The sequence below is a fragment of the Oncorhynchus keta genome, unplaced genomic scaffold (assembly GCF_023373465.1).
Source record: "Oncorhynchus keta strain PuntledgeMale-10-30-2019 unplaced genomic scaffold, Oket_V2 Un_scaffold_13527_pilon_pilon, whole genome shotgun sequence".
In the NCBI taxonomy this organism is placed as follows: Eukaryota; Metazoa; Chordata; class Actinopteri; order Salmoniformes; family Salmonidae; genus Oncorhynchus; species Oncorhynchus keta.
Window position 1 is genome coordinate 1 of NW_026290774.1, and position 24,000 is coordinate 24,000.

The following is a 24,000-nucleotide window of genomic DNA, read 5'->3' on the forward strand; positions in this document are numbered from 1 at the left end:
TTGTGTTTCTGCAGTGCTGCCTCCTGTGCTGGTTCCCAGACACACAGAGATCCCCAGTGAGTTTCCTCCTCTGGATGACTACAGCCACTCCATCCCAGAGAACACCAACTTCCCCGCCGGCATCGAGCCACAGAGCAACTACATACCAGGTGACATATCAGTCGTATAACTAGTGAGACCAGTCTAAATACCAGGTGACATATCAGTCATATAACTAGTGAGACCAGTCTAAATACCAGGTGACATATCAGTCGTATAACTAGTGAGACCAGTCTACATACCAGGTGACATATCAGTCATATAACTAGTGAGACCAGTCTACATACCAGGTGACATATCAGTCATATTACTAGTGAGACCAGTCTACATACCAGGTGACATATCAGTCGTATAACTAGTGAGACCAGTCTACATACCAGGTGACATATCAGTCATATAACTAGTGAGACCAGTCTACATACCAGGTGACATATCAGTCATATAACTAGTGAGACAAGTCTAAATACATAGTCATATTACTAGTGAGACAAGTCAGGTGACATATCAGTCATATAACTAGTGAGACCAGTCTACATACCAGGTGACATATCAGTCGTATAACTAGTGAGACCAGTCTACATACCAGGTGACATATCAGTCGTATAACTAGTGAGACAAGTCTAAATACCAGATGACATATCAGTCATATAACTAGTGAGACCAGTCTACATACCAGGTGACATATCAGTCATATAACTAGTGAGACAAGTCTAAATACCAGATGACATAACAGTCATATAACTAGTGAGACCAGTCTACATACCAGGTGACATATCAGTCATATTACTGGTGAGACCAGTCTACATACCAGGTGACATATCAGTCATATAACTAGTGAGACCAGTCTACATACCAGGTGACATATCAGTCGTATAACTAGTGAGACAAGTCTACATACCAGATGACATAACAGTCATATAACTAGTGAGACCAGTCTACATACCAGGTGACATATTACTGTTGAGACCAGTCTACATACCAGATGACATAACAGTCATATAACTAGTGAGACAAGTCGACATACCAGGTGTCATATCAGTCATATAACTAGTGAGACCAGTCTACATACCAGGTGACATATCAGTCATATTACTGGTGAGACAAGTCTACATACCAGGTGTCATATTACTAGTGAGAGAAGTCTACATACCAGGTGACATATCAGTCATATAACTAGTGAGACCAGTCTACATACCAGGTGACATATCAGTCATATTACTGGTGAGACAAGTCTATATATCAGTCTGATAACTGGTGATGTATCAGTCATAAAACTAGTGAGACCAGTCTACATACCAGGTGACATATCAGTCATATAACTAGTGAGACCAGTCTACATACCAGGTGACATATCAGTCATATAACTAGTGAGACCAGTCTACATACCAGGTGACATATCAGTATTACTAGTGAGACCAGTGGTAAAGGAGGTGAAACTAGTTCTCACACAGACTCCTAGAGCAGGTGAGACCAGTCAGGATTTATACAGCATGTTATAGAAAAGTATTTTAGTGGACGAGACTGGTCTAAGTGAGACACGTTTAAAATGAGTGGAAGGTCGGTGAGAGAAGTCTTAAAGCAAGTTAAAATCCCATTCAAGCGGACCAGACCGGTGAGTAGGGGAGACTGGCCAAGAGTTTGCAATGCATGACCTTGTTTCACACAGCTCAGTGTCTGGGATTTGGTCTTGTCTGCCCACTCTCACACAGTCTAGTTGTGACAGACGAGGGTTTTTATCCAGTAACTTTTCCTTCAGTTCTCCTCCTGGCTTCTCAGTGAGGTTGGGTGACAGCCACTGCCCCTCTAGCCCCTCTCTGTTTTCTCTAGCCCCCTTTCCTTCTAGCCCCTCTAGCCACCTAGAGCCCTCTCCTTCCTTCACAGTGAGTTTGAGAGACGGCCACCTAGAGCCCTCTCCTTCCTTCACAGTGAGTTTGGGAGACGGCCATCTAGAGCCCTCTCCTTCCTTCACAGTGAGTTTGGGAGACGGCCACCTAGAGCCCTCTCCTTCTTTCTCAGTGAGTTTGGGAGACGGCCACCTAGAGCCCTCTCCTTCCTTCACAGTGAGTTTGGGAGACGGCCACCGAGAGCCCTCTCTTTCCTTCACAGTGAGTTTTGGAGACGGCCACCTAGAGCCCTCTCCTTCCTTCACAGTGAGTTTGGGTGACGGCCACCTAGACCCCTCTCCTTCCTTCACAGTGAGTTTGGGAGACAGTCACCTAGACCCCTCTCCTTCCTTCACAGTGAGTTTGGGAGACGGTCACCTAGACCCCTCTCCTTCCTTCACAGTGAGTTTGGGAGACAGTCACCTAGACCCCTACCTTCAGACAGACTCTAGCAGAGGTGTGAGCTACATCAGCAGACCGGATGAACAGTTGCCAAAACACACACACACACGCAGACACACACACTGATTCCAGAGGTGGTGGGCAGTCTCTGCCTGGCACAAATGGTGTCTGTGGTGGCTTGAGAAGCCGTCAGAAGCAGACACTGCCTCGTGGAGACCAGACCAGCACATGATCTGTTACTACCTCTGGAGGAGAAGTTGACCCCCCCTGTTACAGTCAGTACATTCAGCCTGTCAGGAGTAGAACCAACTCAGTCAGTACATTCAGCCTGTCAGGAGTAGAACCAACTCAGTCAGTACATTCAGCCTGTCAGGAGTAGAACCAACTCAGTCAATACATTCAGCCTGTCAGGAGTAGAACCAACTCAGTCAGTACATTCAGCCTGTCAGGAGTAGAACCAACTCAGTCAGTACATTCAGCCTGTCAGGAGTAGAACCAACTCAGTCAATACATTCAGCCTGTAGGGAGTAGAACCAACTCAGTCAATACATTCAGCCTGTCAGGAGTAGAACCAACTCAGTCAGTACATTCAGCCTGTCAGGAGTAGAACCAACTCAGTCAGTACATTCAGCCTGTCAGGAGTAGAACCAACTCAGTCAGTACATTCAGCCTGTCAGGAGTAGAACCAACTCAGTCAATACATTCAGCCTGTCAGGAGTAGAACCAACTCAGTCAATACATTCAGCATGTCAGGAGTAGAACCAACTCAGTCAATACATTCAGCCTGTCAGGAGTAGAACCAACTCAGTCAATACATTCAGCATGTCAGGAGTAGAACCAACTCAGTCAATACATTCAGCCTGTCAGGAGTAGAACCAACTCAGTCAATACATTCAGCCTGTCAGGAGTAGAACCAACTCAGTCAATACATTCAGCCTGTCAGGAGTAGAACCAACTCAGTCAGTACATTCAGCCTGTCAGGAGTAGAACCAACTCAGTCAGTACATTCAGCCTGTCAGGAGTAGAACCAACTCAGTCAGTACATTCAGCCTGTCAGGAGTAGAACCAACTCAGTCAGTACATTCAGCCTGTCAGGAGTAGAACCAACTCAGTCAATACATTCAGCCTGTCAGGAGTAGAACCAACTCAGTCAGTACATTCAGCCTGTCAGGAGTAGAACCAACTCAGTCAATACATTCAGCCTGTCAGGAGTAGAACCAACTCAGTCAGTACATTCAGCCTGTCAGGAGTAGAACCAACTCAGTCAATACATTCAGCCTGTCAGGAGTAGAACCAACTCAGTCAGTACATTCAGCCTGTCGGGAGTAGAACCAACTCAGTCAATACATTCAGCCTGTCAGGAGTAGAACCAACTCAGTCAGTACATTCAGCCTGTCAGGAGTAGAACCAACTCAGTCAGTACATTCAGCCTGTCAGGAGTAGAACCAACTCAGTCAATACATTCAGCCTGTCAGGAGTAGAACCAACTCAGTCAGTACATTCAGCCTGTCAGGAGTAGAACCAACTCAGTCAATACATTCAGCCTGTCAGGAGTAGAACCAACTCAGTCAGTACATTCAGCCTGTCAGGAGTAGAACCAACTCAGTCAGTACATTCAGCCTGTCAGGAGTAGAACCAACTCAGTCAGTACATTCAGCCTGTCAGGAGTAGAACCAACTCAGTCAATACATTCAGCCTGTCAGGAGTAGAACCAACTCAGTCAGTACATTCAGCCTGTCAGGAGTAGAACCAACTCAGTCAATACATTCAGCCTGTCAGGAGTAGAACCAACTCAGTCAGTACATTCAGCCTGTAGGGAGTAGAACCAACTCAGTCAGTACATTCAGCCTGTCAGGAGTAGAACCAACTCAGTCAGTACATTCAGCCTGTCAGGAGTAGAACCAACTCAGTCAATACATTCAGCCTGTCAGGAGTAGAACCAACTCAGTCAATACATTCAGCCTGTCAGGAGTAGAACCAACTCAGTCAGTACATTCAGCCTGTCAGGAGTAGAACCAACTCAGTCAGTACATTCAGCCTGTCAGGAGTAGAACCAACTCAGTCAGTACATTCAGCCTGTCAGGAGTAGAACCAACTCAGTCAGTACATTCAGCCTGTCAGGAGTAGAACCAACTCAGTCAGTACATTCAGCCTGTCAGGAGTAGAACCAACTCAGTCAGTACATTCAGCCTGTCAGGAGTAGAACCAACTCAGTCAATACATTCAGCCTGTCAGGAGTAGAACCAACTCAGTCAATACATTCAGCCTGTCAGGAGTAGAACCAACTCAGTCAGTACATTCAGCCTGTCAGGAGTAGAACCAACTCAGTCAGTACATTCAGCCTGTCAGGGAGTAGAACCAACTCAGTCAGTACATTCAGCCTGTCAGGAGTAGAACCAACTCAGTCAATACATTCAGCCTGTCAGGAGTAGAACCAACTCAGTCAATACATTCAGCCTGTCGGGAGTAGAACCAACTCAGTCAATACATTCAGCCTGTCAGGAGTAGAACCAACTCAGTCAATACATTCAGCCTGTCAGGAGTAGAACCAACTCAGTCAATACATTCAGCCTGTCAGGAGTAGAACCAACTCAGTCAATACATTCAGCCTGTCAGGAGTAGAACCAACTCAGTCAATACATTCAGCCTGTCAGGAGTAGAACCAACTCAGTCAGTACATTCAGCCTGTCAGGAGTAGAACCAACTCAGTCAATACATTCAGCCTGTCATTCAGCCTGTCAGGAGTAGAACCAACTCAGTCAGTACATTCAGCCTGTCAGGAGTAGAACCAACTCAGTCAGTACATTCAGCCTGTCAGGAGTAGAACCAACTCAGTCAGTACATTCAGCCTGTCAGGAGTAGAACCAACTCAGTCAGTACATTCAGCCTGTCAGGAGTAGAACCAACTCAGTCAGTACATTCAGCCTGTCAGGAGTAGAACCAACTCAGTCAATACATTCAGCCTGTCAGGAGTAGAACCAACTCAGTCAGTACATTCAGCCTGTCAGGAGTAGAACCAACTCAGTCAATACATTCAGCCTGTCAGGAGTAGAACCAACTCAGTCAGTACATTCAGCCTGTCAGGAGTAGAACCAACTCAGTCAATACATTCAGCCTGTCAGGAGTAGAACCAACTCAGTCAGTACATTCAGCCTGTCAGGAGTAGAACCAACTCAGTCAATACATTCAGCCTGTCAGGAGTAGAACCAACTCAGTCAGTACATTCAGCCTGTCAGGAGTAGAACCAACTCAGTCAATACATTCAGCCTGTCGGGAGTAGAACCAACTCAGTCAGTACATTCAGCCTGTCAGGAGTAGAACCAACTCAGTCAATACATTCAGCCTGTCAGCCTGGAGTAGAACCAACTCAGTCAGTACATTCAGCCTGTCAGGAGTAGAACCAACTCAGTCAGTACATTCAGCCTGTCGGGAGTAGAACCAACTCAGTCAGTACATTCAGCCTGTCAGGAGTAGAACCAACTCAGTCAGTACATTCAGCCTGTCAGGAGTAGAACCAACTCAGTCAATACATTCAGCCTGTCAGGAGTAGAACCAACTCAGTCAATACATTCAGCCTGTCAGGAGTAGAACCAACTCAGTCAGTACATTCAGCCTGTCGGGAGTAGAACCAACTCAGTCAATACATTCAGCCTGTCGGGAGTAGAACCAACTCAGTCAGTACATTCAGCCTGTCGGGAGTAGAACCAACTCAGTCAGTACATTCAGCCTGTCAGGAGTAGAACCAACTCAGTCAATACATTCAGCCTGTCAGGAGTAGAACCAACTCAGTCAGTACATTCAGCCTGTCGGGAGTAGAACCAACTCAGTCAGTACATTCAGCCTGTCAGGAGTAGAACCAACTCAGTCAATACATTCAGCCTGTCAGTCAGTACATTCAGCCTGTCGGGAGTAGAACCAACTCAGTCTGTACATTCAGCCTGTCGGGAGTAGAACCAACTCAGTCAGTACATTCAGCCTGTCGGGAGTAGAACCAACTCAGTCAGTACATTCAGCCTGTCGGGAGTAGAACCAACTCAGTCAATACATTCAGCCTGTCAGGAGTAGAACCAACTCAGTCAGTACATTCAGCCTGTCGGGAGTAGAACCAACTCAGTCAGTACATTCAGCCTGTCAGGAGTAGAACCAACTCAGTCAATACATTCAGCCTGTCAGGAGTAGAACCAACTCAGTCAGTACATTCAGCCTGTCAGGAGTAGAACCAACTCAGTCAGTACATTCAGCCTGTCAGGAGTAGAACCAACTCAGTCAATACATTCAGCCTGTCAGGAGTATTATATTAGAACCAACTCAGTCAGTACATTCAGCCTGTCAGGAGTATTATATTAGAACCAACTCAGTCAGTACATTCAGCCTGTCAGGAGTAGAACCAACTCAGTCAATACATTCAGCCTGTCAGGAGTATTATATTAGAACCAACTCAGTCAGTACATTCAGCCTGTCAGGAGTAGAACCAACTCAGTCAGTACATTCAGCCTGTCAGGAGTAGAACCAACTCTCAGTACATTCAGCCTGTACATTCAGCCTGTCGGGAGTAGAACCAACTCAGTCAATACATTCAGCCTGTCAGGAGTAGAACCAACTCAGTCAATACATTCAGCCTGTAGGGAGTAGAACCAACTCAGTCAGTACATTCAGCCTGTCAGGAGTAGAACCAACTCAGTCAGTACATTCAGCCTGTAGGGAGTAGAACCAACTCAGTCAGTACATTCAGCCTGTCAGGAGTAGAACCAACTCAGTCAGTACATTCAGCCTGTCGGGAGTAGAACCAACTCAGTCAGTACATTCAGCCTGTCGGGAGTAGAACCAACTCAGTCAGTACATTCAGCCTGTCAGGAGTAGAACCAACTCAGTCAGTACATTCAGCCTGTCAGGAGTAGAACCAACTCAGTCAATACATTCAGCCTGTCAGGAGTAGAACCAACTCAGTCAATACATTCAGCCTGTCAGGAGTAGAACCAACTCAGTCAATACATTCAGCCTGTCAGGAGTAGAACCAACTCAGTCAATACATTCAGCCTGTCAGGAGTAGAACCAACTCAGTCAGTACATTCAGCCTGTCAGGAGTAGAACCAACTCAGTCAATACATTCAGCCTGTCAGGAGTAGAACCAACTCAGTCAATACATTCAGCCTGTCAGGAGTAGAACCAACTCAGTCAGTACATTCAGCCTGTCAGGAGTAGAACCAACTCAGTCAGTACATTCAGCCTGTCAGGAGTAGAACCAACTCAGTCAGTACATTCAGCCTGTCAGGAGTAGAACCAACTCAGTCAATACATTCAGCCTGTCAGGAGTAGAACCAACTCAGTCAGTACATTCAGCCTGTCGGGAGTAGAACCAACTCAGTCAATACATTCAGCCTGTAGGGAGTAGAACCAACTCAGTCAATACATTCAGCCTGTCGGGAGTAGAACCAACTCAGTCAGTACATTCAGCCTGTAGGGAGTAGAACCAACTCAGTCAATACATTCAGCCTGTAGGGAGTAGAACCAACTCAGTCAGTACATTCAGCCTGTCAGGAGTAGAACCAACTCAGTCAGTACATTCAGCCTGTCAGGAGTAGAACCAACTCAGTCAATACATTCAGCCTGTAGGGAGTAGAACCAACTCAGTCAGTACATTCAGCCTGTCAGGAGTAGAACCAACTCAGTCAATACATTCAGCCTGTCAGGAGTAGAACCAACTCAGTCAGTACATTCAGCCTGTTTTCTACTGGGTTCCCCTTCCCTGAATAAAAGCATTGGCCGAGAGCACAATGACAAAGGGCGTTGTTAATATGCATATGTGGAGCAGTGTAGGGGCCTTTGGGACATGTTATTAGAAGGAACCTACCAACCAATCATTGTTTACTCTATTGGCTGTGGTTTACTAGTGGTGTGTGTGTTTCAGAGACTCCTCCACCTGGCTATCTCAGTGAAGATGGGGAGACCAGTGATCACCTGATGAACCACAGCATGGACACCAGTTCACCCAACCTGTCACCAAACCCAGTGTCTCCAACACACAGCAATTTAGGTAAGCATTAGGACTGGGTATGACTATGGACCTCACAATACAATATTATCACCATACTTAGGTGCCGAGGCTGTATGTGTTGCCATTCAATAGTGCAATTTGAAATTCCCAACATATCGCTCTTCAAATGTCTGCTGCAGAGAGATGAGAGGGCAGGAGAATGTTTTTGTTAGTTGGTGTAGTTACCTCGAACAAAAAATAAATACAAAAATTGTTATTTGGTTGTGTGTTTGGGGATGTTTATTTGTGAGATTTAGGCACAGTGTGTGTGGTGTGTGTGTGTGTGTGTGTCTGTGTCTGTGCTAACTAGCGGACAAGCGTTGCACCGCAGCCCTCCCTCGGGAAGCCAGTCCACTGCTCAGTATTGTAACAGAGGAAACCCGGTCTGAGCCCAGAGCTGTGGCCAACTCAGTCAGCCCACATTGACATCAATGATAATATCCTGTTTATTAAATCACTGTTTCTGGCCCAGCTACTATAGAAAACAACAAATAGACTGGACCTTCACATGGGCCCAGACACTTCACTGTACTTCAAATAGACTGGGTCTTCACATGGGCCCAGACAGTTCACTGTACTTCAAATAGACTGGACCTTCACATGGGCCCAGACACTTCACTGTACTTCAAATAGACTGGGTCTTCACATGGGCCCAGACACTTCACTGTACTTCAAATAGACTGGACCTTCACATGGGCCCAGGCAGTTCACTGTACTTCAAATAGACTGGGTCTTAACATGGGCCCAGACAGTTCACTGTACTTCAAATAGACTGGACCTTCACATGGGCCCAGACACTTCACTGTACTTCAAATAGACTGGGTCTTCACATGGGCCCAGACACTTCACTGTACTTCAAATAGACTGGACCTTCACATGGGCCCAGGCAGTTCACTGTACTTCAAATAGACTGGGTCTTCACATGGGCCCAGACAGTTCACTGTACTTCAAATAGACTGGACCTTCACATGGGCCCAGACACTTCACTGTACTTCAAATAGACTGGGTCTTCACATGGGCCCAGACACTTCACTGTACTTCAAATAGACTGGACCTTCACATGGGCCCAGGCAGTTCACTGTACTTCAAATAGACTGGGTCTTCACATGGGCCCAGACAGTTCACTGTACTTCAAATAGACTGGACCTTCACATGGGCCCAGACACTTCACTGTACTTCAAATAGACTGGGTCTTCACATGGGCCCAGACACTTCACTGTACTTCAAATAGACTGGACCTTCACATGGGCCCAGGCAGTTCACTGTACTTCAAATAGACTGGGTCTTCACATGGGCCCAGACAGTTCACTGTACTTCAAATAGACTGGGTCTTCACATGGGCCCAGACAGTTCACTGTACTTCAAATAGACTGGGTCTTCACATGGGCCCAGACAGTTCACTGTACTTCAAATAGACTGGGTCTTCACATGGGCCCAGACAGTTCACTGTACTTCAAATAGACTGGGTCTTCACATGGGCCCAGACAGTTCACTGTACTTCAAATAGACTGGGTCTTCACATGGGCCCAGACAGTTCACTGTACTTCAAATAGACTGGGTCTTCACATGGGCCCAGACAGTTCACTACTTCAAATAGACTGGGCCTTCACATGGGCCCAGGCAGTTCACTACTTCAAATAGACTGGGTCTTCACATGGGCCCAGGCAGTTCACTACTTCAAATAGACTGGGTCTTCACATGGGCCCAGGCAGTTCACTGTACTTCAAATAGACTGGGTCTTCACATGGGCCCAGACAGTTCACTGTACTTCAAATAGACTGGGTCTTCCCATGGGCCCAGACAGTTCACTGTACTTCAAATAGACTGGGCCTTCACATGGGCCCAGACAGTTCACTGTACTTCAAATAGACTGGGCCTTCACATGGGCCCAGACAGTTCACTGTACTTCAAATAGACTGGGCCTTCACATGGGCCCAGACAGTTCACTGTACTTCAGATAGACTGGGCCTTCACATGGGCCCAGACAGTTCACTGTACTTCAAATAGACTGGGCCTTCACATGGGCCCAGACAGTTCACTGTACTTCAAATAGACTGGGTCTTCACATGGGCCCAGACAGTTCACTACTTCAAATAGACTGGGTCTTCACATGGGCCCAGACAGTTCACTACTTCAAATAGACTGGGTCTTCACATGGGCCCAGGCAGTTCACTACTTCAAATAGACTGGGTCTTCACATGGGCCCAGGCAGTTCACTACTTCAAATAGACTGGGTCTTCACATGGGCCCAGGCAGTTCACTGTACTTCAAATAGACTGGGCCTTCACATGGGCCCAGGCAGTTCACTGTACTTCAAATAGACTGGGCCTTCACATGGGCCCAGACAGTTCACTACTTCAAATAGACTGGGCCTTCACATGGGCCCAGACAGTTCACTGTACTTCAAATAGACTGGGTCTTCACATGGGCCCAGGCAGTTCACTACTTCAAAGGTATTTACCTTGGAAGTAGTTAGAAGGAAAAGTACAAATAAATCTGTGCTGTTACGAGAACTGTGCAAGCGTTTGCTGAATGTTTTGTTTCCGGAACCCTGTAATTTTCCGTTGTCTCCACTGTCTCTGCGTGAGGGCCGAGGGAACTGGTAGACGTTGTCCTGTTGGTTTTTCTCCCTCTACTTCCCTTGTTCTGCTGTTCTCTCTCTTCAGTCTCCCTCTGTCTTTATGTCCTCTACTTCCCTGGCTCTGCTGTTCTCTCTCTCTTCAGTCTCCCTCTGTCTTTATATCCTCTACTTCCCTGGTTCTGCTGTTCTCTCTCTTCAGTCTCCCTCTGTCTTTATATCCTCTACTTCCCTGGCTCTGCTGTTCTCTCTCTCTTCAGTCTCCCTCTGTCTTTATGTCCTCTACTTCCCTGGCTCTGCTGTTCTCTCTCTCTTCAGTCTCCCTCTGTCTTTATATCCTCTACTTCCCTGGTTCTGCTGTTCTCTCTCTTCAGTCTCCCTCTGTCTTTATGTCCTCTACTTCCCTGGTTCTGCTGTTCTCTCTCTCTTCAGTCTCCCTCTGTCTTTATATCCTCTACTTCCCTGGTTCTGCTGTTCTCTCTCTCTTCAGTCTCCCTCTGTCTTTATATCCTCTACTTCCCTGGCTCTGCTGTTCTCTCTCTCTTCAGTCTCCCTCTGTCTTTATATCCTCTACTTCCCTGGTTCTGCTGTTCTCTCTCTCTTCAGTCTCCCTCTGTCTTTATGTCCTCTACTTCCCTGGCTCTGCTGTTCTCTCTCTCTTTATGTCCTCTACTTCCTTGGCTCTGCTGTTCTGTCTTCAGTCTCCCTCTGTCTTGATGTCCTCTACTTCCCTGGCTCTGCTGTTCTCTCTCTCTTCAGTCTCCCTCTGTCTTTATATCCTCTACTTCCCTTGTTCTGCTGTTCTCTCTCTCTTTATGTCCTCTACTTCCTTGGCTCTGCTGTTCTGTCTTCAGTCTCCCTCTGTCTTGATGTCCTCTACTTCCCTGGCTCTGCTGTTCTCTCTCTCTTCAGTCTCCCTCTGTCTTTATATCCTCTACTTCCCTTGTTCTGCTGTTCTCTCTCTCTTTATGTCCTCTACTTCCCTGGCTCTGCTGTTCTCTCTCTCTTCAGTCTCCCTCTGTCTTGATGTCCTCTACTTCCCTGGTTCTGCTGTTCTCTCTCTTCAGTCTCCCTCTGTCTTTATGTCCTCTACTTCCCTTGTTCTGCTGTTCTCTCTCTCTTCAGTCTCCCTCTGTCTTGATGTCCTCTACTTCCCTGGTTCTGCTGTTCTCTCTTTCTTCAGTCTCCCTCTGTCTTTATATCCTCTACTTCCCTGGTTCTGCTGTTCTCTCTCTCTTCAGTCTCCCTCTGTCTTTATGTCCTCTACTTCCCTGGCTCTGCTGTTCTCTCTCTCTTCAGTCTCCCTCTGTCTTTATATCCTCTACTTCCCTGGCTCTGCTGTTCTCTCTCTCTTCAGTCTCCCTCTGTCTTTATGTCCTCTACTTCCCTGGCTCTGCTGTTCTGTCTTCAGTCTCCCTCTGTCTTGATGTCCTCTACTTCCCTGGCTCTGCTGTTCTCTCTCTTCAGTCTCCCTCTGTCTTTATGTCCTCTACTTCCCTGGCTCTGCTGTTCTCTCTCTCTTCAGTCTCCCTCTGTCTTGATGTCCTCTACTTCCCTGGCTCTGCTGTTCTCTCTCTCTTCAGTCTCCCTCTGTCTTTATGTCCTCTACTTCCCTGGCTCTGCTGTTCTCTCTCTCTTCAGTCTCCCTCTGTCTTTATGTCCTCTACTTCCCTGGCTCTGCTGTTCTCTCTCTCTTTAGTCTCCCTGTCTTTATATCCTCTACTTCCCTGGTTCTGCTGTTCTCTCTCTCTTCAGTCTCCCTCTGTCTTTATATCCTCTACTTCCCTGGCTCTGCTGTTCTCTCTCTCTTCAGTCTCCCTCTGTCTTTATATCCTCTACTTCCCTGGCTCTGCTGTTCTCTCTCTCTTCAGTCTCCCTCTGTCTTTATGTCCTCTACTTCCCTGGTTCTGCTGTTCTCTCTCTCTTCAGTCTCCCTCTGTCTTTATATCCTCTACTTCCCTGGTTCTGCTGTTCTCTCTCTTCAGTCTCCCTCTGTCTTTATATCCTCTACTTCCCTGGTTCTGCTGTTCTCTCTCTCTTCAGTCTCCCTCTGTCTTTATATCCTCTACTTCCCTGGCTCTGCTGTTATCTCTCTCTTCAGTCTCCCTCTGTCTTTATATCCTCTACTTCCCTGGTTCTGCTGTTCTCTCTTTCTTCAGTCTCCCTCTGTCTTTATATCCTCTACTTCCCTGGCTCTGCTGTTCTCTCTCTTCAGTCTCCCTCTGTCTTTATGTCCTCTACTTCCCTGGCTCTGCTGTTCTCTCTCTCTCTTCAGTCTCCCTCTGTCTTTATGTCCTCTACTTCCCTGGTTCTGCTGTTCTCTCTCTCTTCAGTCTCCCTCTGTCTTTATGTCCTCTACTTCCCTGGCTCTGCTGTTCTCTCTCTCTTCAGTCTCCCTCTGTCTTTATGTCCTCTACTTCCCTGGTTCTGCTGTTCTCTCTCTCTTCAGTCTCCCTCTGTCTTTTTGTCCTCTACTTCCCTGGCTCTGCTGTTCTCTCTCTCTTCAGTCTCCCTCTGTCTTTATGTCCTCTACTTCCCTGGCTCTGCTGTTCTCTCTCTCTTCAGTCTCCCTCTGTCTTTATGTCCTCTACTTCCCTGGCTCTGCTGTTCTCTCTCTCTTCAGTCTCCCTCTGTCTTTATATCCTCTACTTCCCTGGTTCTGCTGTTCTCTCTCTCTTCAGTCTCCCTCTGTCTTTATGTCCTCTACTTCCCTGGCTCTGCTGTTCTCTCTCTCTTCAGTCTCCCTCTGTCTTGATGTCCTCTACTTCCCTGGTTCTGCTGTTCTCTCTCTCTTCAGTCTCCCTCTGTCTTTATGTCCTCTACTTCCCTGGCTCTGCTGTTCTCTCTCTCTTCAGTCTCCCTCTGTCTTTATATCCTCTACTTCCCTGGTTCTGCTGTTCTCTCTCTCTTCAGTCTCCCTCTGTCTTTATATCCTCTACTTCCCTGGCTCTGCTGTTCTCTCTCTCTTCAGTCTCCCTCTGTCTTTATATCCTCTACTTCCCTGGTTCTGCTGTTCTCTCTCTTCAGTCTCCCTCTGTCTTTATGTCCTCTACTTCCCTGGTTCTGCTGTTCTCTCTCTCTTCAGTCTCCCTCTGTCTTTATATCCTCTACTTCCCTGGCTCTGCTGTTCTCTCTCTTCAGTCTCCCTCTGTCTTTATATCCTCTACTTCCCTGGTTCTGCTGTTCTCTCTCTCTTCAGTCTCCCTCTGTCTTTATATCCTCTACTTCCCTGGTTCTGCTGTTCTCTCTCTTCAGTCTCCCTCTGTCTTTATGTCCTCTACTTCCCTGGTTCTGCTGTTCTCTCTCTTCAGTCTCCCTCTGTCTTTATATCCTCTACTTCCCTGGCTCTGCTGTTCTCTCTCTCTTCAGTCTCCCTCTGTCTTTATGTCCTCTACTTCCCTGGCTCTGCTGTTCTCTCTCTCTTCAGTCTCCCTCTGTCTTTATGTCCTCTACTTCCCTGGTTCTGCTGTTCTCTCTCTCTTCAGTCTCCCTGTCTTTATATCCTCTACTTCCCTGGCTCTGCTCTTCTCTCTCTCTTCAGTCTCCCTGTCTTTATATCCTCTACTTCCCTGGCTCTGCTGTTCTCTCTCTCTTCAGTCTCCCTCTGTCTTTATGTCCTCTACTTCCCTGGCTCTGCTGTTCTCTCTCTCTTCAGTCTCCCTGTCTTTATGTCCTCTACTTCCCTGGCTCTGCTGTTCTCTCTCTTCAGTCTCCCTCTGTCTTTATGTCCTCTACTTCCCTGGCTCTGCTGTTCTCTCTCTCTTCAGTCTCCCTCTGTCTTTATGTCCTCTACTTCCCTGGCTCTGCTGTTCTCTCTCTCTTCAGTCTCCCTCTGTCTTTATGTCCTCTACTTCCCTGGCTCTGCTGTTCTCTCTCTCTTCAGTCTCCCTCTGTCTTTATATCCTCTACTTCCCTGGCTCTGCTGTTCTCTCTCTCTTCAGTCTCCCTCTGTCTTTATGTCCTCTACTTCCCTGGCTCTGCTGTTCTCTCTCTCTTCAGTCTCCCTGTCTTTATGTCCTCTACTTCCCTGGCTCTGCTGTTCTCTCTCTCTTCAGTCTCCCTCTGTCTTTATGTCCTCTACTTCCCTGGCTCTGCTGTTCTCTCTCTCTTCAGTCTCCCTCTGTCTTTATATCCTCTACTTCCCTGGCTCTGCTGTTCTCTCTCTCTTCAGTCTCCCTCTGTCTTTATATCCTCTACTTCCCTGGCTCTGCTGTTCTCTCTCTCTTCAGTCTCCCTCTGTCTTTATGTCCTCTACTTCCCTGGCTCTGCTGTTCTCTCTCTCTTCAGTCTCCCTCTGTCTTTATATCCTCTACTTCCCTGGCTCTGCTGTTCTCTCTCTCTTCAGTCTCCCTCTGTCTTTATGTCCTCTACTTCCCTGGCTCTGCTGTTCTCTCTCTCTTCAGTCTCCCTGTCTTTATGTCCTCTACTTCCCTGGTTCTGCTGTTCTCTCTCTCTTCAGTCTCCCTCTGTCTTTATATCCTCTACTTCCCTTGTTCTGCTGTTCTCTCTCTCTTCAGTCTCCCTCTGTCTTTATGTCCTCTACTTCCCTGGCTCTGCTGTTCTCTCTCTTCAGTCTCCCTCTGTCTTTATGTCCTCTACTTCCCTGGCTCTGCTGTTCTCTCTCTCTTCAGTCTCCCTGTCTTTATGTCCTCTACTTCCCTGGCTCTGCTGTTCTCTCTCTCTTCAGTCTCCCTCTGTCTTTATATCCTCTACTTCCCTGGTTCTGCTGTTATCTCTCTCTTCAGTCTCCCTCTGTCTTTATGTCCTCTACTTCCCTGGTTCTGCTGTTCTCTCTCTCTTCAGTCTCCCTCTGTCTTTATGTCCTCTACTTCCCTGGTTCTGCTGTTATCTCTCTCTTCAGTCTCCCTCTGTCTTTATGTCCTCTACTTCCCTGGCTCTGCTGTTCTCTCTCTCTTCAGTCTCCCTCTGTCTTTATGTCCTCTACTTCCCTGGCTCTGCTGTTCTCTCTCTCTTCAGTCTCCCTCTGTCTTTATGTCCTCTACTTCCCTGGCTCTGCTGTTCAGTCTCCCTCTGTCTTCAGTCTCCCTCTGTCTTTATGTCCTCTACTTCCCTGGTTCTGCTGTTCTCTCTCTCTCCAGTCTCCCTCTGTCTTTATGTCCTCTACTTCCCTGGCTCTGCTGTTCTCTCTCTTCAGTCTCCCTCTGTCTTTATGTCCTCTACTTCCCTGGTTCTGCTGTTCTCTCTCTCTTCAGTCTCCCTCTGTCTTTATGTCCTCTACTTCCCTGGTTCTGCTGTTCTCTCTCTCTTCAGTCTCCCTCTGTCTTTATGTCCTCTACTTCCCTGGTTCTGCTGTTCTCTCTCTCTTCAGTCTCCCTCTGTCTTTATGTCCTCTACTTCCCTGGTTCTGCTGTTCTCTCTCTCTTCAGTCTCCCTCTGTCTTTATGTCCTCTACTTCCCTGGTTCTGCTGTTCTCTCTCTCTTCAGTCTCCTCTGTCTTTATGTCCTCTACTTCCCTGGCTCTGCTGTTCTCTCTCTCTTCAGTCTCCCTCTGTCTTTATGTCCTCTACTTCCCTGGTTCTGCTGTTCTCTCTCTCTTCAGTCTCCCTCTGTCTTTATGTCCTCTACTTCCCTGGCTCTGCTGTTCTCTCTCTCTTCAGTCTCCCTCTGTCTTTATATCCTCTACTTCCCTGGTTCTGCTGTTCTCTCTCTCTTCAGTCTCCCTCTGTCTTTATGTCCTCTACTTCCCTGGCTCTGCTGTTCTCTCTCTCTTCAGTCTCCCTCTGTCTTTATATCCTCTACTTCCCTGGTTCTGCTGTTCTCTCTCTCTTCAGTCTCCCTCTGTCTTTATGTCCTCTACTTCCCTGGTTCTGCTGTTCTCTCTCTCTTCAGTCTCCCTCTGTCTTTATATCCTCTACTTCCCTGGTTCTGCTGTTCTCTCTCTTCAGTCTCCCTCTGTCTTTATGTCCTCTACTTCCCTGGTTCTGCTGTTCTCTCTCTCTTCAGTCTCCCTCTGTCTTTATGTCCTCTACTTCCCTGGTTCTGCTGTTCTCTCTCTCTTCAGTCTCCCTCTGTCTTTATATCCTCTACTTCCCTTGTTCTGCTGTTCTCTCTCTTCAGTCTCCCTCTGTCTTTATATCCTCTACTTCCCTGGTTCTGCTGTTCTCTCTCTTCAGTCTCCCTCTGTCTTTATGTCCTCTACTTCCCTGGCTCTGCTGTTCTCTCTCTCTTCAGTCTCCCTCTGTCTTTATGTCCTCTACTTCCCTGGTTCTGCTGTTCTCTCTCTCTTCAGTCTCCCTCTGTCTTTATATCCTCTACTTCCCTGGCTCTGCTGTTCTCTCTCTCTTCAGTCTCCCTCTGTCTTTATATCCTCTACTTCCCTGGTTCTGCTGTTCTCTCTCTCTTCAGTCTCCCTCTGTCTTTATGTCCTCTACTTCCCTGGCTCTGCTGTTCTCTCTCTCTTCAGTCTCCCTCTGTCTTTATGTCCTCTACTTCCCTGGCTCTGCTGTTCTCTCTCTCTTCAGTCTCCCTCTGTCTTTATGTCCTCTACTTCCCTGGCTCTGCTGTTCTCTCTCTCTTCAGTCTCCCTCTGTCTTTATATCCTCTACTTCCCTGGCTCTGCTGTTCTCTCTCTTCAGTCTCCCTCTGTCTTTATGTCCTCTACTTCCCTGGCTCTGCTGTTCTCTCTCTCTTCAGTCTCCCTCTGTCTTTATATCCTCTACTTCCCTGGTTCTGCTGTTCTCTCTCTTCAGTCTCCCTCTGTCTTTATATCCTCTACTTCCCTGGCTCTGCTGTTCTCTCTCTCTTCAGTCTCCCTCTGTCTTTATATCCTCTACTTCCCTGGCTCTGCTGTTCTCTCTCTCTTCAGTCTCCCTCTGTCTTTATGTCCTACTTCCCTGGCTCTGCTGTTCTCTCTCTTCAGTCTCCCTCTGTCTTTATGTCCTCTACTTCCCTGGTTCTGCTGTTCTCTCTCTCTTCAGTCTCCCTCTGTCTTTATGTCCTCTACTTCCCTGGCTCTGCTGTTCTCTCTCTCTTCAGTCTCCCTCTGTCTTTATATCCTCTACTTCCCTGGCTCTGCTGTTCTCTCTCTCTTCAGTCTCCCTCTGTCTTTATGTCCTCTACTTCCCTGGTTCTGCTGTTCTCTCTCTTCAGTCTCCCTCTGTCTTTATATCCTCTACTTCCCTGGCTCTGCTGTTCTCTCTCTCTTCAGTCTCCCTCTGTCTTTATGTCCTCTACTTCCCTGGCTCTGCTGTTCTCTCTCTCTTCAGTCTCCCTCTGTCTTTATGTCCTCTACTTCCCTGGTTCTGCTGTTCTCTCTCTTCAGTCTCCCTCTGTCTTTATGTCCTCTACTTCCCTGGTTCTGCTGTTCTCTCTCTCTTCAGTCTCCCTCTGTCTTTATGTCCTCTACTTCCCTGGTTCTGCTGTTCTCTCTCTCTTCAGTCTCCCTCTGTCTTTATGTCCTCTACTTCCCTGGTTCTGCTGTTCTCTCTCTCTTCAGTCTCCCTCTGTCTTTATGTCCTCTACTTCCCTGGTTCTGCTGTTCTCTCTCTCTTCAGTCTCCCTCTGTCTTTATGTCCTCTACTTCCCTGGTTCTGCTGTTCTCTCTCTCTTCAGTCTCCCTCTGTCTTTATGTCCTCTACTTCCCTGGCTCTGCTGTTCTCTCTCTCTTCAGTCTCCCTCTGTCTTCAGTCTCCTGGTTCTGCTGTCTTTAGTCTCCTCTGTCTTTTCCCTACTTCCCTGGTTCTGCTGTTCTCTCTCTCTTCAGTCTCCCTCTGTCTTTATGTCCTCTACTTCCCTGGTTCTGCTGTTCTCTCTCTCTTCAGTCTCCCTCTGTCTTTATGTCCTCTACTTCCCTGGTTCTGCTGTTCTCTCTCTCTTCAGTCTCCCTCTGTCTTTATGTCCTCTACTTCCCTGGTTCTGCTGTTCTCTCTCTCTTCAGTCTCCCCTCTGTCTTTATGTCCTCTACTTCCCTGGTTCTGCTGTTCTCTCTCTCTTCAGTCTCCCTCTGTCTTTATGTCCTCTACTTCCCTGGTTCTGCTGTTCTCTCTCTCTTCAGTCTCCCTCTGTCTTTATATCCTCTACTTCCCTGGTTCTGCTGTTCTCTCTCTCTTCAGTCTCCCTCTGTCTTTATGTCCTCTACTTCCCTGGTTCTGCTGTTCTCTCTCTCTTCAGTCTCCCTCTGTCTTTATGTCCTCTACTTCCCTGGCTCTGCTGTTCTCTCTCTCTTCAGTCTCCCTCTGTCTTTATGTCCTCTACTTCCCTGGTTCTGCTGTTCTCTCTCTCTTCAGTCTCCCTCTGTCTTTATGTCCTCTACTTCCCTGGCTCTGCTGTTCTCTCTCTCTTCAGTCTCCCTCTGTCTTTATGTCCTCTACTTCCCTGGCTCTGCTGTTCTCTCTCTCTTCAGTCTCCCTCTGTCTTTATGTCCTCTACTTCCCTGGTTCTGCTGTTCTCTCTCTCTTCAGTCTCCCTCTGTCTTTATATCCTCTACTTCCCTTGTTCTGCTGTTCTCTCTCTCTTCAGTCTCCCTCTGTCTTTATGTCCTCTACTTCCCTGGTTCTGCTGTTCTCTCTCTCTTCAGTCTCCCTCTGTCTTTATGTCCTCTACTTCCCTGGTTCTGCTGTTCTCTCTCTCTTCAGTCTCCCTCTGTCTTTATGTCCTCTACTTCCCTGGCTCTGCTGTTCTCTCTCTCTTCAGTCTCCCTCTGTCTTTATATCCTCTACTTCCCTGGTTCTGCTGTTCTCTCTCTTCAGTCTCCCTCTGTCTTTATGTCCTCTACTTCCCTGGTTCTGCTGTTCTCTCTCTCTTCAGTCTCCCTCTGTCTTTATGTCCTCTACTTCCCTGGTTCTGCTGTTCTCTCTCTCTTCAGTCTCCCTCTGTCTTTATGTCCTCTACTTCCCTGGTTCTGCTGTTCTCTCTCTCTTCAGTCTCCCTCTGTCTTTATGTCCTCTACTTCCCTGGTTCTGCTGTTCTCTCTCTCTTCAGTCTCCCTCTGTCTTTATATCCTCTACTTCCCTGGTTCTGCTGTTCTCTCTCTCTTCAGTCTCCCTCTGTCTTTATATCCTCTACTTCCCTTGTTCTGCTGTTCTCTCTCTCTTCAGTCTCCCTCTGTCTTTATGTCCTCTACTTCCCTGGTTCTGCTGTTCTCTCTCTTCAGTCTCCCTCTGTCTTTATGTCCTCTACTTCCCTGGCTCTGCTGTTCTCTCTCTCTTCAGTCTCCCTCTGTCTTTATGTCCTCTACTTCCCTGGCTCTGCTGTTCTCTCTCTTCAGTCTCCCTCTGTCTTTATGTCCTCTACTTCCCTGGTTCTGCTGTTCTCTCTCTCTTCAGTCTCCCTCTGTCTTTATGTCCTCTACTTCCCTGGCTCTGCTGTTCTCTCTCTCTTCAGTCTCCCTCTGTCTTTATGTCCTCTACTTCCCTGGTTCTGCTGTTCTCTCTCTCTTCAGTCTCCCTCTGTCTTTATATCCTCTACTTCCCTGGCTCTGCTGTTCTCTCTCTTCAGTCTCCCTCTGTCTTTATGTCCTCTACTTCCCTGGCTCTGCTGTTCTCTCTCTCTTCAGTCTCCCTCTGTCTTTATGTCCTCTACTTCCCTGGTTCTGCTGTTCTCTCTCTTCAGTCTCCCTCTGTCTTTATATCCTCTACTTCCCTGGTTCTGCTGTTCTCTCTCTCTTCAGTCTCCCTCTGTCTTTATGTCCTCTACTTCCCTGGTTCTGCTGTTCTCTCTCTCTTCAGTCTCCCTCTGTCTTTATATCCTCTACTTCCCTGGTTCTGCTGTTCTCTCTCTCTTCAGTCTCCCTCTGTCTTTATGTCCTCTACTTCCCTGGCTCTGCTGTTCTCTCTCTCTTCAGTCTCCCTCTGTCTTTATGTCCTCTACTTCCCTGGTTCTGCTGTTCTCTCTCTCTTCAGTCTCCCTCTGTCTTTATGTCCTCTACTTCCCTGGCTCTGCTGTTCTCTCTCTCTTCAGTCTCCCTCTGTCTTTATGTCCTCTACTTCCCTGGTTCTGCTGTTCTCTCTCTCTTCAGTCTCCCTCTGTCTTTATGTCCTCTACTTCCCTGGTTCTGCTGTTCTCTCTCTCTTCAGTCTCCCTCTGTCTTTATGTCCTCTACTTCCCTGGTTCTGCTGTTCTCTCTCTCTTCAGTCTCCCTCTGTCTTTATGTCCTCTACTTCCCTGGTTCTGCTGTTCTCTCTCTTCAGTCTCCCTCTGTCTTTATGTCCTCTACTTCCCTGGTTCTGCTGTTCTCTCTCTCTTCAGTCTCCCTCTGTCTTTATGTCCTCTACTTCCCTGGTTCTGCTGTTCTCTCTCTCTTCAGTCTCCCTCTGTCTTTATGTCCTCTACTTCCCTGGTTCTGCTGTTCTCTCTCTCTTCAGTCTCCCCCTGTCTTTATGTCCTCTACTTCCCTGGTTCTGCTGTTTCTCTCTCTTCAGTCTCCCTCTGTCTTTATGTCCTCTACTTCCCTGGTTCTGCTGTTCTCTCTCTCTTCAGTCTCCCTCTGTCTTTATGTCCTCTACTTCCCTGGCTCTGCTGTTTCTCTCTCTTCAGTCTCCCTCTGTCTTTATGTCCTCTACTTCCCTGGTTCTGCTGTTCTCTCTCTCTTCAGTCTCCCTCTGTCTTTATGTCCTCTACTTCCCTGGTTCTGCTGTTCTCTCTCTCTTCAGTCTCCCTCTGTCTTTATGTCCTCTACTTCCCTGGTTCTGCTGTTCTCTCTCTCTTCAGTCTCCCTCTGTCTTTATGTCCTCTACTTCCCTGGTTCTGCTGTTCTCTCTCTCTTCAGTCTCCCTCTGTCTTTATGTCCTCTACTTCCCTGGTTCTGCTGTTCTCTCTCTCTCCAGTCTCCCTCTGTCTTTATGTCCTCTACTTCCCTGGTTCTGCTGTTCTCTCTCTTCAGTCTCCCTCTGTCTTTATGTCCTCTACTTCCCTGGTTCTGCTGTTCTCTCTCTCTTCAGTCTCCCTCTGTCTTTATGTCCTCTACTTCCCTGGCTCTGCTGTTATCTCTCTCTTCAGTCTCCCTCTGTCTTTATGTCCTCTACTTCCCTGGCTCTGCTGTTATCTCTCTCTTCAGTCTCCCTCTGTCTTTATATCCTCTACTTCCCTGGCTCTGCTGTTCTCTCTCTCTTCAGTCTCCCTCTGTCTTTATATCCTCTACTTCCCTGGTTCTGCTGTTCTCTCTCTCTTCAGTCTCCCTCTGTCTTTATGTCCTCTACTTCCCTGGTTCTGCTGTTCTCTCTCTCTTCAGTCTCCCTCTGTCTTTATATCCTCTACTTCCCTGGTTCTGCTGTTCTCTCTCTCTTCAGTCTCCCTCTGTCTTTATGTCCTCTACTTCCCTGGCTCTGCTGTTCTCTCTCTCTTCAGTCTCCCTCTGTCTTTATGTCCTCTACTTCCCTGGTTCTGCTGTTCTCTCTCTCTTCAGTCTCCCTCTGTCTTTATGTCCTCTACTTCCCTGGTTCTGCTGTTCTCTCTCTTCAGTCTCCCTGTCTTTATATCCTCTACTTCCCTGGTTCTGCTGTTCTCTCTCTCTTCAGTCTCCCTCTGTCTTTATGTCCTCTACTTCCCTGGCTCTGCTGTTCTCTCTCTCTTCAGTCTCCCTCTGTCTTTATGTCCTCTACTTCCCTGGTTCTGCTGTTCTCTCTCTCTTCAGTCTCCCTCTGTCTTTATGTCCTCTACTTCCCTGGTTCTGCTGTTCTCTCTCTCTTCAGTCTCCCTCTGTCTTTATATCCTCTACTTCCCTGGTTCTGCTGTTCTCTCTCTCTTCAGTCTCCCTCTGTCTTTATGTCCTCTACTTCCCTGGCTCTGCTGTTCTCTCTCTCTTCAGTCTCCCTCTGTCTTTATGTCCTCTACTTCCCTGGTTCTGCTGTTCTCTCTCTCTTCAGTCTCCCTCTGTCTTTATGTCCTCTACTTCCCTGGTTCTGCTGTTCTCTCTCTCTTCAGTCTCCCTCTGTCTTTATATCCTCTACTTCCCTGGTTCTGCTGTTCTCTCTCTCTTCAGTCTCCCTCTGTCTTTATATCCTCTACTTCCCTGGCTCTGCTGTTATCTCTCTCTTCAGTCTCCCTGTCTTTATATCCTCTACTTCCCTGGTTCTGCTGTTCTCTCTCTCTTCAGTCTCCCTCTGTCTTTATGTCCTCTACTTCCCTGGTTCTGCTGTTCTCTCTCTCTTCAGTCTCCCTCTGTCTTTATGTCCTCTACTTCCCTGGTTCTGCTGTTCTCTCTCTTCAGTCTCCCTGTCTTTATGTCCTCTACTTCCCTGGCTCTGCTGTTCTCTCTCTCTTCAGTCTCCCTCTGTCTTTATGTCCTCTACTTCCCTGGTTCTGCTGTTCTCTCTCTCTTCAGTCTCCCTCTGTCTTTATGTCCTCTACTTCCCTGGTTCTGCTGTTCTCTCTCTTCAGTCTCCCTGTCTTTATATCCTCTACTTCCCTGGTTCTGCTGTTCTCTCTCTCTTCAGTCTCCCTGTCTTTATATCCTCTACTTCCCTGGTTCTGCTGTTCTCTCTCTCTTCAGTCTCCCTCTGTCTTTATGTCCTCTACTTCCCTGGTTCTGCTGTTCTCTCTCTCTTCAGTCTCCCTCTGTCTTTATGTCCTCTACTTCCCTGGTTCTGCTGTTTCTCTCTCTTCAGTCTCCCTCTGTCTTTATGTCCTCTACTTCCCTGGCTCTGCTGTTTCTCTCTCTTCAGTCTCCCTCTGTCTTTATGTCCTCTACTTCCCTGGCTCTGCTGTTCTCTCTCTTCAGTCTCCCTCTGTCTTTATGTCCTCTACTTCCCTGGCTCTGCTGTTTCTCTCTCTTCAGTCTCCCTCTGTCTTTATGTCCTCTACTTCCCTGGCTCTGCTGTTCTCTCTCTCTTCAGTCTCCTCTGTCTTTATGTCCTCTACTTCCCTGGTTCTGCTGTTCTCTCTCTTCAGTCTCCCTCTGTCTTTATATCCTCTACTTCCCTGGCTCTGCTGTTCTCTCTCTCTTCAGTCTCCCTCTGTCTTTATGTCCTCTACTTCCCTGGCTCTGCTGTTCTCTCTCTTCAGTCTCCCTCTGTCTTTATGTCCTCTACTTCCCTGGCTCTGCTGTTCTCTCTCTCTTCAGTCTCCCTCTGTCTTTATGTCCTCTACTTCCCTGGCTCTGCTGTTCT

At 47.6% G+C, this 24,000-nt stretch overlaps 1 protein-coding gene across 1 annotated transcript in view; it reads left to right on the plus strand.

The window, feature by feature from the left end:
* Positions 1-7: 7 nt before the first annotated feature.
* The window catches only part of LOC127927370 (mothers against decapentaplegic homolog 3), a gene marked incomplete at its 5' end in the record, with an annotated part of 49,638 nt that continues 25,645 nt past the window's right edge, over positions 8-24,000 (plus strand). Inside the window, 2 exons of the mRNA XM_052513658.1 lie at positions 8-149; positions 8,233-8,358. Of these exons, the coding sequence (XP_052369618.1) occupies positions 8-149; positions 8,233-8,358 (268 nt within the window). The remainder of the gene's footprint in view (positions 150-8,232; positions 8,359-24,000) is intronic.